The 11,748-nt window shown below is 43.7% G+C and overlaps 1 protein-coding gene across 2 annotated transcripts in view; it reads left to right on the forward strand.

The window, feature by feature from the left end:
* Positions 1-11,748, forward strand: part of bbs9 (Bardet-Biedl syndrome 9) — a 168,496-nt gene that overhangs the window by 57,344 nt on the left and 99,404 nt on the right. For both annotated transcript variants that reach the window (XM_054621257.1, XM_054621258.1), the window contains exons 16-18: positions 666-761; positions 1,926-2,098; positions 2,198-2,350. In XM_054621257.1, coding sequence (XP_054477232.1) covers positions 666-761; positions 1,926-2,098; positions 2,198-2,350 — 422 coding nt within the window. The remainder of the gene's footprint in view (positions 1-665; positions 762-1,925; positions 2,099-2,197; positions 2,351-11,748) is intronic.

Genomic DNA, 11,748 nt, shown 5'->3' on the forward strand with positions numbered 1-11,748 from the left:
CACACACACACACACGCTTAATATCTACTGAAGCTGTTCTCAGTTTACCAAACAATAGAGCATTCTGGATTTGAATCACACATTTTCTATAAATCAATACACATGGTCACACTTTTTTTCACACTAATGTTATAGTTCACGTCCCTTCAGCTCACCTGAGAAGAACAGGTTGTACAAGTGTTTTGGTTAAGAGCTGAGGACCAATGACAGCCACCGGAGGGCGTTACACGAAACCAAATGACACGAGCATGAACGGAAACGAGAGAACATGTATACGTTCATACGAGTAATCGACCGTTATGTATCTCTGTATGTGGTCGTGTATTTATGTCACTGTGTTTATGTGTGTTTATTTATTTGTGAATGTGTGATTTTGTGTGTGTGTGTGTGAGATTCAGCCCTGGGAATCTCTGTTCTGTTTCCCAGTTATCTGACAATCGGCTACAATCAGCACACACACACACACACACACACACACACACACACACACACACACACACACACACACACACACACACACACACACACTCTCTGTTCATAAAGAGGGATTTTTTTGTCTTTTTTGTGAACAGTGTGACTGTATCTCGTTCACCTTTTTGTTGGCGTCTCTCGTCCTGATAGGCCGTCCTATCTGTCTCATCACGCTGCCGTCTGTCTCTCCGCAGAGTTTGCAGCGAAATCCGAAGATAAGGACGGGAATAGTTTGGCTTTCCAGTTCCTGTCAGGAGCCAAGGTTACCGTGCTGGCCTCCAAGACCTCCCGTGAGTCCTGACAACAACACAGCATGATGAACAGGGTTTTCATAAATCACCGGTTTACCTCTATAAAGACCGGTTTACATGTAGATGTGGGAGTTATCTACCTCTAAGGCAGTACTGGTTCAGGTCTTTCAAACATTACCATATGCTTTCTCCAAATGCTCTTATAACCCTGTCAAAATGTGTGCTTGGCGATCGGATCACAAGTGGACAGGGCTAAATCCTGATCACTCAAACCACTTGCTGGTCTGGGGTGTTTTTGAACAAATATCTATGTAGTTCAAAATGTGGAGAAAGTTGATTGATCCCAGTAATTTCCTTTGGAGAGCAAGTGAGACAGCCGTGAGCTGCATGATTGATTAGAGGCGGCGAGTTGACGGACCATTCGCCGTATCTAGATTTGCACAAACGTGAGTCAACCTCAACTTTGTGCAAATTAAGTACGTCCATCCTAGGCCAGCAGGTTTGCGAAACCCAGATTAAACAGTCAAACAGGGCAGTGGCAGTGGATATTCTGTTTCTGCATGGCTTATTTCTCACCTCAAATGTTTCCAGATACATATTTTAGTGAACTGTTCTGCTGGAAAATTAGAAAGTTTGTGACCTGGCTGCTATGTTGAAATCAGTGTAGCCAAAAAACACACACCATGGCTCGCAAAACTCAGATCAAACTGTCAAACTAGGCAGCGCTGATCGTAAACAAATCAATACTAAACTTTTTTAGAAACATGTATTTATGTACGGTTTAGCTGTAAAATGAGAAAGTTTGTCGCCCGGCAGCCATGTTGAAAACAGACAAGCCAGAACCAAGGCTCGCCCACCAACTGGAGCAAGAAGGACCGTTTGGGGTTCGATCAAGTCTTTCCGTTTGTTGGCCACTTTGGTGTAATGCATCCCAATGATGCAACAGGAAATTGCGTTTCCAAAGCTGCCCCTCTCTCTATTTGTTCCTCCTTTTTCTCCAGTTGGTTCTCCAATGGTGTAAGCTGGCTTTGTCCCCTTTTCTCTTAGTCCATTCTTAGAAACTATTCAAGCATTTAGATATCTTTAAAAACCTTTTAAATACTGATAAAGTCGCATCAATACACATTTCATTTTCACTCACAGGTACTATTGTCCCATTACCGTATCCTGCCCCCTGTGTAAGTTTACCTGTTTGTCTGTCAGAGCGTTACCGCATTCAGAGCGACCGTTTTGAGGACATGTGGATGGTGGTGAAGGAGCTGGTCCAGAGATTCGACCAGCATTTCTCCAAACTGGGAGTCAAAGATTTCAAGAAAAGCTTCAGCGGACCGCTCCCCCTGCAGGAGTACTTCCTGTCTGTAGACCACCACTTCCAGGTAAGCGCTAAGCCGGTTCCCTAATTGACCTGAAGAGTGAGATAAACAAGCATTTCCAAATAAACAGGAAGTTGTCTTGTCTCCCTGTGTGTGTGTTAGCTGCGTGTCAGTGCTCTGCAGTACCAGGATCTGCTGTCAGAGCGGGCTGTCCAGTTCAGAGCCATCCAGCGCCGCCTGCTGACCCGATTCAAAGACAAAACCCCGGCGCCGCTGCAGAACCTGGACACACTGCTGGACGCCACTTACAGCCAGGTCAGAGGACACAAACACACACTCGCATAGTTCACATAGGAGAGACCGGTTCAGGGGGATTGGAGGGAACAACTTGTCCGATGTGACACCAAGTTGTTTCAGGAAATAGAAAGTTTATTCGTGAAAAGGTGCAATTTGAGGTTGTTGATGTGAGCGACTCTACATCGATGACGTAACATAATCTGGGAGTTTGGTTTCATTTCAGCTCGGTGAGAGTCTTTGCTGCTTTTTGCTTTCATTTTACTCTTACTTGTTTCACTCCTCTGATCTTTGTGTTTCACCGAGGGCGGAGCTTATACCCGACAATCTGCTTTTTCTACGAATATTAGCTGTTTGATTGTCTACAGTTTAGCGCTGAAAAAAGTGTTTCTGCACGGTAGCAGAAATTAGAGCGTGGTGTTATTAACGCTGTCGATAGATACAGTGAATTTAACCAAATAAAGAGGAAGAGCTAAGGGTCTGCTAGCTGCTAAGCTAATTCATGCAATGTAAATTCAGCAAGATCCTTGTCTTAAAGCTGCTATGTGAAAACCTAATTTTCATAGGTTACAGAATACTTGTAATGCACTGCAGTTGGATTTATTTAATGTTTATGTACTGAGATGGGTCACACAGGTATTGAAAAGTGCAGCTTTTTATATTATAGACTGTTGTCGTCTGGTTCTTGAGGGCACTTTCTAAATAAAAAGGGAGGTTATATTTATCCGACTGCTTGTATTTATTCTTTAAAGATAGCCTTGTGCAGTAATATAGAAAACTGAGGATGCGATACATAAAGATGCATCAAGAATTGTTGTGCATTTAAATTGTTTACATGTGGTTCAGCTGGTCTCATACAGCATTTGTAGCTATACACCCCCAAAAAATAGATATATATGTATATTTTAATTTGTCTTGATTCGTGGAATTGAATTTGACCTCAGAGAGTATTTCTCACTCTCCCATTCTCTTTTGCTGTCTTTCATTAACTTATGCAAACACTTAGAGACACACACAGCGATGACGTGTTGGCGTAGATTTACAGTGTGAGAGCCGTGTTCTGTTGATTTATGGACTTCCTCTCTTTTAGTGATTAGCTGTGAGCTCACACCCAGTCAGACAGAAACACAAAGTCACGTTAGTTTAAACAGACGCAACCTGTTACGGACACACTTGTACCTGCACGGCCATGTGTGGACACTCTCTCTCTCGCTCTGTATGTGTGTGTGTGAGAGTGTGTGTGTGTGTGTGTGTAGGTGTGTGTGTGTGCTGTAGTTGAGGTCAATGGAAAGCTGATTTTGAAACAAAGCAGCCGTTAAGCTTTTTGTCTCGCCCTTTGTTTAAGTTTGATGTATGGTTGGGTGGAACTGCGTTTATTGTCTCTCTCTGTGTGTGTGTGTGTGTGTGTGTGTGTGTGTGTGTGTGTGTGTGTGTGTGTGTGTGTGTGTGTGTGTGTGTGTGTGTGTGTGTGTGTGTGTGTGTCTGAGGCAAAGTGATGGTTCCTTGCCCTTGCTGTTTACTCTAGAGGCCGACTTGGCGGTCATCCCCTCCACCGTCCATTAGCTTCTCGTTAGCGTAGCGAGGCCACGTGACATCATCTCTTCATTAGCTGTGAGAGCCGTCGGTACGTCACCGCTTGGCTTTCCTGTGATCAGAGCCGCTCTAACTGCTCCAACAATCCATTAATTTAGTGCGCGGTAACATCCACCGAGTTCAGTGAGGGGAAATGAATGAGCTTGTTGAAGTTCTTAATGCCGGTCTAACCCAAATAAACAGCGTTCACCTCAGTTCTTAACTTTGTCCGCTTTAAATGTTAATGTCCTCGCTCTGTTTAACATCCGCCGCCTTAACAGTTTAATCAGCCGCACTTAGAGCATTCATACTTCATCAGCACTGTTGTTTTAAGGCACGGAAGACAAAGACAAAAATAAATCAACAATCAAAAGGTAATTTGATTACATTGTGAAACTCAGTTTAACCTCTGAAGAGGTGAGCTGATGTGGAACGGCGACGAGGGATTGTTTGATCTTTTAGGGCCTTCTCCAGGCATTATAGCGTCCGCAGGACGTTGGGTAGCACTTTATCCCAGCATTGTAACGCTTTAATGTTTCTATGACAACCTATCACAACTCTAACCTCTGTTTCATGGTGGACTAGCATGGAGAGAAAACAGGTTAAAGACACTAAAGAAAGTAGAAGCTTTGGCTTCACTTTTCAGAACCAGAGGTTGCCGTCTGGCCATTTGTGATTTTTGATTGGTCGTCAATCTCAAGAGGGCCAGTCTTACAAAATAAGAGCCTGCGGAGCACACATCCATCCATTGATCCATCCATCCATCCGTCTGTCATCCATCCATCCTTCCATCCTTCTATCTTTCCATCCATCCATCCATATATCCTTCCATCCATCCATCTATCCATTGATCCATCCATCCATTGATCCATCCATCTATCCTTCCTTCCATCCATCCATCCTTCCATCCATCCTTCCTTCCTTCCATCCATCCATCATCCATACATCCATCCATCCTTCCATCCATCCTTCCTTCCTTCCATCCATCCATCATCCATACATCCATCCATCCTTTCATCCTTCCTTCCTTCCTTCGATCCATCCATCATCCATCCATCTATCCTTCCATCCATCAATCATTCCATTCTTTCATCCTTCCATCCATCCATCCATCCATCCATCCATCCATCCATCCATCCATCCATCCATCTATATCTAGTGTCACAGTCACAGGTTGTCATTTCCAAGTTTTTAATTGGTTTTCAATCTCAAGAGGACTGTTTTACAAAATAAGAGCCTCCCAGAGGACACAATAAATGATAACCATCACTATAAAACTTTGTGTAACCTCTTCAAACTTTAAGCTTCTCGTCTCCTGGTTTTTATTCCCTGTCTTTATACCAGTTAATCTCTCTGATATCACAACTCTGCCTCCTGAAGCTAATGCTTTCTGCTGTCACTCCTGTCCATCACCCCTTTCTCCTCTCTCTTTCTCTCTCTCTCTCTCTCCCACCGTCTTCCTCTCTTCCCGCCATCCAAGCCGCTCGTATGCGGGAAGTTTCTGACACACTATACACTCTGTAATGTATACACGCCCGCCATAATGGAGGCTATCGACGGCCGGTCGGAAGAGTGATGAATGCGTCAAATTAATAATTCATGTCAGTATTAGGAGTCATGCTGCTGAGGCCCGGGGCCAGCTCAGCAGTTTGTCTTCTGTATCAGGACGGATTTCTTGAGGATTCATCACATCCTTGTTTTTAAGAGACAGTTAACAGATGGGTCAGATAAGCTTAAATTCAAATATGGTTTAAATATGATGATTTATAGGGCTTTATTTTGGTAGTTTCATTTGTCTCTATAGGTTTTCTTTTCTTGATTTCTATTATTTTCCTTCCTGTCAAGGTTTGTGGCTTTCCCATAAAGGTTTTCATACCTTCCATTTTTATGTATTTTAAGTATATTTCCTTATTTCTGTAAATTTTAGTTTTCTGTTTTATTTGCGTTCTTACTTGCTTGCTTCTTCTCTCTTTTGACAATGAGGTGGTAAACAAACTTTATAATAAAAAACAAGCGAACCTTTTAGATTCCCATTTGTATTAGTTCCACGTTATACCTTGCTCAGAGGCACTTCAGTGGTCTTGAAATAGAAAGGTATAGGGATTTTTTCTTCACTAAATTGATGAGTTCCTGCTCAAAAAAAAACAGGTGAAACCTAGCAGGACTTTTATATAAAGAAGACATTTTGTGGGTGTTCACCTCTCGGAGCTGCTGCTCCTCGCCAGCAATCTCACTGTTGTTAGAGCGTTAGAGGAATGTGTGGCCAATCAGGAATGCTGGTGAACCAGGCACCTCTTTCATTTTCGGCCCAGAGGAATGTCTGCAGGGTAAATTTTCTGCATCAATCTTAGGGTGATGGTGGTGTTGGGTGGGGGGGGTCGGGATTTCCCCCTCGTTAGCGGTGTTTGTCTCCACATGCAGCGGCCGGCCATCGCCGACGATCCGTCAGGAGATAAGAGGAACGAGCTCCCCGTGAGAAAACACTCTGTGGTCGGCCGTGCATTTATGAAGCGGAGGATAATATTTCCATTGTTCATGCTGCCTTTTATGAGTGTAATATTTTATTCATGAATTCCTGAGAGGCCTAACTTCATATGTGTGTTTGAGCTTAAAGCGCAGGGAAACTTTTTCATCCGTCGACCGCAGTGGCTGGATTCCAAAATACACCCGACGTTTGAACCATTCGACCAGGCCGAATATGATTGATGAGCTTCAGAATGGAGCGAGAACCATGAATGATTATTTGTTACGTGTCACAGTGACTTGTAGAGAAGACAAACCAGCCATGGACGGACAGAATCCACCACGTTGTTTGGTCGTCGTGGTAATTTGAAGCTCCACACTGGGAGTGTTTTTCTGTCTTCTGTCCTGGTCGGAGGTGTTTTTCTCCCCCGCCTCCCTCTCCTCCGTCACTCCTTAAGAAGCCATCAGTCATCGCAGCCCCTGTGTTTTAAACTCTCCCCTCTAACTGGTGTTTGATTAATCTGTGGCAGCCAGAGGTTAGCCTGGCGGGAGCGCTCCGCGGCTAACTAGCTCGCTAACCTCTCAAATTCAGGGGGAAAAACCCCAAGACTGTCACTCAAAGAAATGAAAATACAAAAAAAGGAGTTTTTCTGAAATGGATGAAGAGAGGCCAAAGGGGGCGGAACTAAAGGGAGAGTTTCCATAAATATTTTCCCCGGTGTCGTTTCCTTCTGGAGGTGAAACATCCGTTGTTTGTTAGTGTTAGCATTAGCACCAGGCTAGCAAGCGCTGACGTGGCGGGCAAGGGTCCGGGAGCCGGGTCGGGCCGAGCCGAGCCAAGCCTCCCTGTAATTACGAGTTCAAACGCTATGAGGAGGCAGCCCGCTGACTGACGGGGTGACTGACAGGCCGTCCAGGGGCCTCGCGGGGCCCCTAATGGAGGCTTCTGGTAGACAGCCGCTTGATTTATCTGGCCCCAAATGGAGCTCTAAACATGGCTAAACACAGATCCCACTGTGGAGCTCAGGACCACCGCCATTAACAGTCAGGCCTCTCACTCCTTGTGTCCATGTGTGTGTGTGTGTGTGTCTCTAAGAGCGCATGAGGAAGTGTGCATTTCAAGTATGTATATATATGTACGTGTTTCATTTGGCCGTGTTTTCACATTCATGACTGTGTGTTTATTAATGTGTGTAATCATATTTCAGTAGATTCCGTATTGCTTGTTTGAGATGGCATGGGTCTGCGTGCATGTAGACATCAGTGACTTTGTTCATATACTGTACAGCGTGTTTGTGTTTGTGCGTTAGTGCATTTAGGTAGAGTATATCTGCTTTTTTTCCACGTGTTTGCATGTGCACTCGAGGTTTTTCCTGCCTCAAACATTAAAAAAAACGGCTCCTGGAGAAACTACTCAAACCAGGCATGAAAAATAATACATTTTCAGCAAAAGGGACCTGATCCTGGGACAGTTTCAATGGACCCAACACAAGACACAGCTACACAATGCAACACCTACGCCCTTCAACTGAACACAAACGCCACATTCGTTAACCGGACACACATGCACACCCTCAAACCCGACACACAAACAATCTTTTCATTGCCGCTCTGGTATCCAAGAAGAGGAGAGACGATGTCCTGCTTTAATTTAAATCTGTCCATTTAGGGTCCACAAATGGATTTACATAATGGGTATCAAAATCTATCAAGTACCTGTCCGATTCTTAGTCCTGTTTACTCATTCTTTGGTCATATACATCATAATTTTGTGACTTTTAAGACTGTGCTTTTTAGGTAAAGTTACTGTAAAGGTACCTTTATTTTCAGACAAAATCAACCCCTGATGTTCAAAAGAAGTTCAGCTTTTTTGTTGAAATGACATTGAGTAACTGGTCCTGAATCAGTCTCAGTTTAGTCCTGATCCTCTATATGACCCACATCAGTAAACGAGACCATCAGAGAGAAGATTTCTATTTCTATATAGTTATTCTTAGTTATTCTTCAACCCGTAAGTGAGTGGATACAGGAGCTTCAGAGACGTGTGCGTGTCTTAAGATGTATGTGTGTAATCCTACGTGTGTTCATGAGCAGCCTGCTTGTGTCTGTGCATGCACTCTTGTCACAGCTGACTGGTGGTGTCGTGTTTGCACATTAACAAGTGTGTGTGTGTGTGTGTGTGTGTGTGTGTGTGTGTGTGTGTGTGTGTGTGTGTGTGTGTGTGTGTGTGTGTGTGTGTGTGTGTGTGTGTGTGGTGTGAATGGCAGGCTCTTAGGTGCTCTGTGTGTTTGTGTATCAGATTAAAGGGCCGACGGGAGCTGAGAAACTTCCTCCCTCTCTCTCTCAATCATTTCCTACCTCCCCCAGGAGATGTTTCACCCCAGGTACACACACATTTACATCCTTCAGTGCTTTCTCTCACACACACACACACACACACACACACACACACACACACACACACACACACACACACACACACACACACACACTCTGGAGGCTGAATGGAGCTCAGAGGGGTGATGGTGGTCTGGTTTGTTTTCCTTTAGACAGTCTGTTTATGTGACTGTCTGTCTTATCACTGAATGGCTGTCTTTCATTCAGCTGACTGACACTCAATGTTCTGTGTGTGTGTGTGTGCGTGTGTGTGTGTGTGTGTGTGTGTGTGTGTGTGTGTGTGTGTGGGGGTGTGCTGTCTCCCATGCGAAGGATTTTGTCGTCGTATCCTCTGATGAAGAGCCAAAGCAAAGCAAACTCTACATGTAAACAGACCCACAGAGCCTCCAGAGGGTGTTTGCTGTAGTCCAGTAGTACAAATAGTTTCTTTAAGGGTTTACTATGCAAGAATGTCCTAAAAAAACCAATCCATCTCCATCATCATTTATGACCCGTCAATCACAGTAGCCCCGCCCTAAAGCATCCCCTGCTTTATGGTCTGTTTGACTCTAAATGGAGCATCATTTACTAAATGAACATCATGCTGTATTGAAGAAGACTTGAAACTAGAGATTGAGACCATAAACTCATGTTTACAATGTTTACTGAGGGAATAAATCAAGAGAGAAGTAGAGTCATTTTCTCATAGACTTCTATACAACCAGAGGAGTCGCCCCCTGCTGGTCAGTTTTAAGACTCTTAAGCATTGTTTACACTCGGCAGAACCAGGGGTTGCCATGAGATTGCTGGGCCCGCTTGCACCATTTGTTTCTCTGCTTCACAACTTTTTGTCATGACAAACGTAAATCAGCCGTTGTTGAAAGCCATATTTCATTATTTAGGATTTAAATTAAAACCTCAGTTCAATTTCTAGTTAGCATAAGGTCATTAAAGAGTCTGTTCAGAGTTAAACAGTTTCAGATTCAGCTTTGTTAAAACCTCGTTACATCAGTAGGATCAGATAACGGTGCTGTGATAGAGCTTTGGTTGTCAGCCCAAACCGAATCAGCCCCGCCCTGAAACACCAGAGCCGAGTCTGGATATAATTTCTCTCAATTCCCTCGGGCTTGATCATTTTATTTATCTTCCCCAGATTGGGATCAGGTCGGGGCTCATTAAACGCCGCAGCGGTTGCGGGCGGGGTAACACGCAATCCACATCGGTTCCAGTCGGGTCAGAGCAGATTTTTTTGGGGACCCACGAAGATTTGTATAAAAACAATCACAGAAGGAGGACGAGAGCGAGGACGGAGCATCTGTAGCGCTCTTTATCAGACAGACGTAGATGACCTGCCAGAGGATTTCCTCATAGATGTGGTGGGAGCTGCAGGAGACTTTATTATTAACATATGGATGTGGTCGGGTGTGGGAGGGGGAAAGAGACGGATCAGAGGGGGGGAATTCAGAGAAAGACCGAAGAGATGGACAGCTGAAAGTGAAACAAAGACGAGGCAGGCGTAGAAATACAAAGAAAGAGAATTGTGGATATACCAAATATGAAAACATGTGGAAAGATGAGGAGATGAAATGAGGGAGTTAAAGAGGAGAGAAGTGAAATATGGGAGAGACAGATGGAAATGCAAAAGTTTAAGAAATGGAAAGCAAGAAATGCAAAAAAACTGTTGCAAAGACAAAGAGAACAACACAATGCAACTCTGGTTTTACGGTAGTTTATGGTGCAGGACAGATAATGCAAAAGAAAAGACTTTTGTTGCAAAAAGAGACGAGATTTATTTGAATCACAAGGAATAACTGTTGTGAATCAAAGTTTGATGCAAACACGAGATGACAGAGATGAAAGAGATGTAAACTACAGATGGACACCAAAGAAATGTAAAGAAATCCACAGAGACAGTAATATGAAAAGAAACGATTTGATGGAGACAGACAGAGAGAGTAGTCGATGATCTCCTCTTCCTCCCTCTCCTTCCTGTCTTCTGATCTCACAGCTGAAAGAATCAAAGAACAAATCTGACTTTTATTGTCTGTTTTATTTCCCATTGATCTGCTTCCATCTGTCTGCTGTCTGCCCTGCGACCGACGGAGTGATCCGAGCTCTGCATCGCACCGCAGAGGACGGATGAAGGAGAAGGGGGGAGGAAACAAAGGACAGGGAGAGTTTACTGAGTCTAAGGAAAGAGAGGCTAAGAGGGCGAAAAGAAAGCTGCACATCAGGCGGTTCTCATATACCTACATAAATGAATGAGCTGTAAGTCTTGGATATATTAGTGTGTAATCCACGTAATCATGAACCAGGAAGTATAAAGACCGCCAAAACACACACAAGGCAGGTGGGAGGATAAATCATAAAAAACTGTTGTTTTTGCCCGAAATGAGAAGTCAAAGTTGATGTGTTTGTCACTTAACTTCCATACTTAAGTGTTGCTACTTACGTTGTTACTGTAACCCAAACCAAGATCTTTTCCTTGAGAGAAGCCATAGCTGAAGTGTCTTAAAGCTGCATTCTCTATCCTGTCCACCAGGGGGCGACTCCTCTGGTTGTATAGAAGTCTATGAGAAAATGACTCTACTTCTCTCTTGATTTATTCCCTCAGTAAACATTGTAAACATGAGTTTATGGTCTCAATCTCTAGTTTCAAGTCTTCTTCAATACAGCATGATGTTCATTTAGTAAATGATGCTCCATTTAGAGTCAAACACACCATAAAGCAGGGGATGCTTTAGGGCGGGGCTACTGTGATTGACAGGTCTCTATGTCACTCCTCCACATTTCAATTTCAATTATTACAGTCAACAAACCAATAGATGACATCACAATGACTTCGTCCACATCTTATATACAGTCTATGAGGGAAAACCCATGAAAACTGAGGTGTAACTTTTTCCTAAGATGTCATACGAACCGATACGTTGTGCATATGCAATATGAATTCATTATTTAAAGGGAACATATCTGGGTATCTTCAGTGTCTAACCAACTCACAAACT

This window comes from Anoplopoma fimbria, chromosome 20 (assembly GCF_027596085.1).
Source record: "Anoplopoma fimbria isolate UVic2021 breed Golden Eagle Sablefish chromosome 20, Afim_UVic_2022, whole genome shotgun sequence".
NCBI classification, from domain to species: domain Eukaryota; kingdom Metazoa; phylum Chordata; class Actinopteri; order Perciformes; family Anoplopomatidae; genus Anoplopoma; species Anoplopoma fimbria.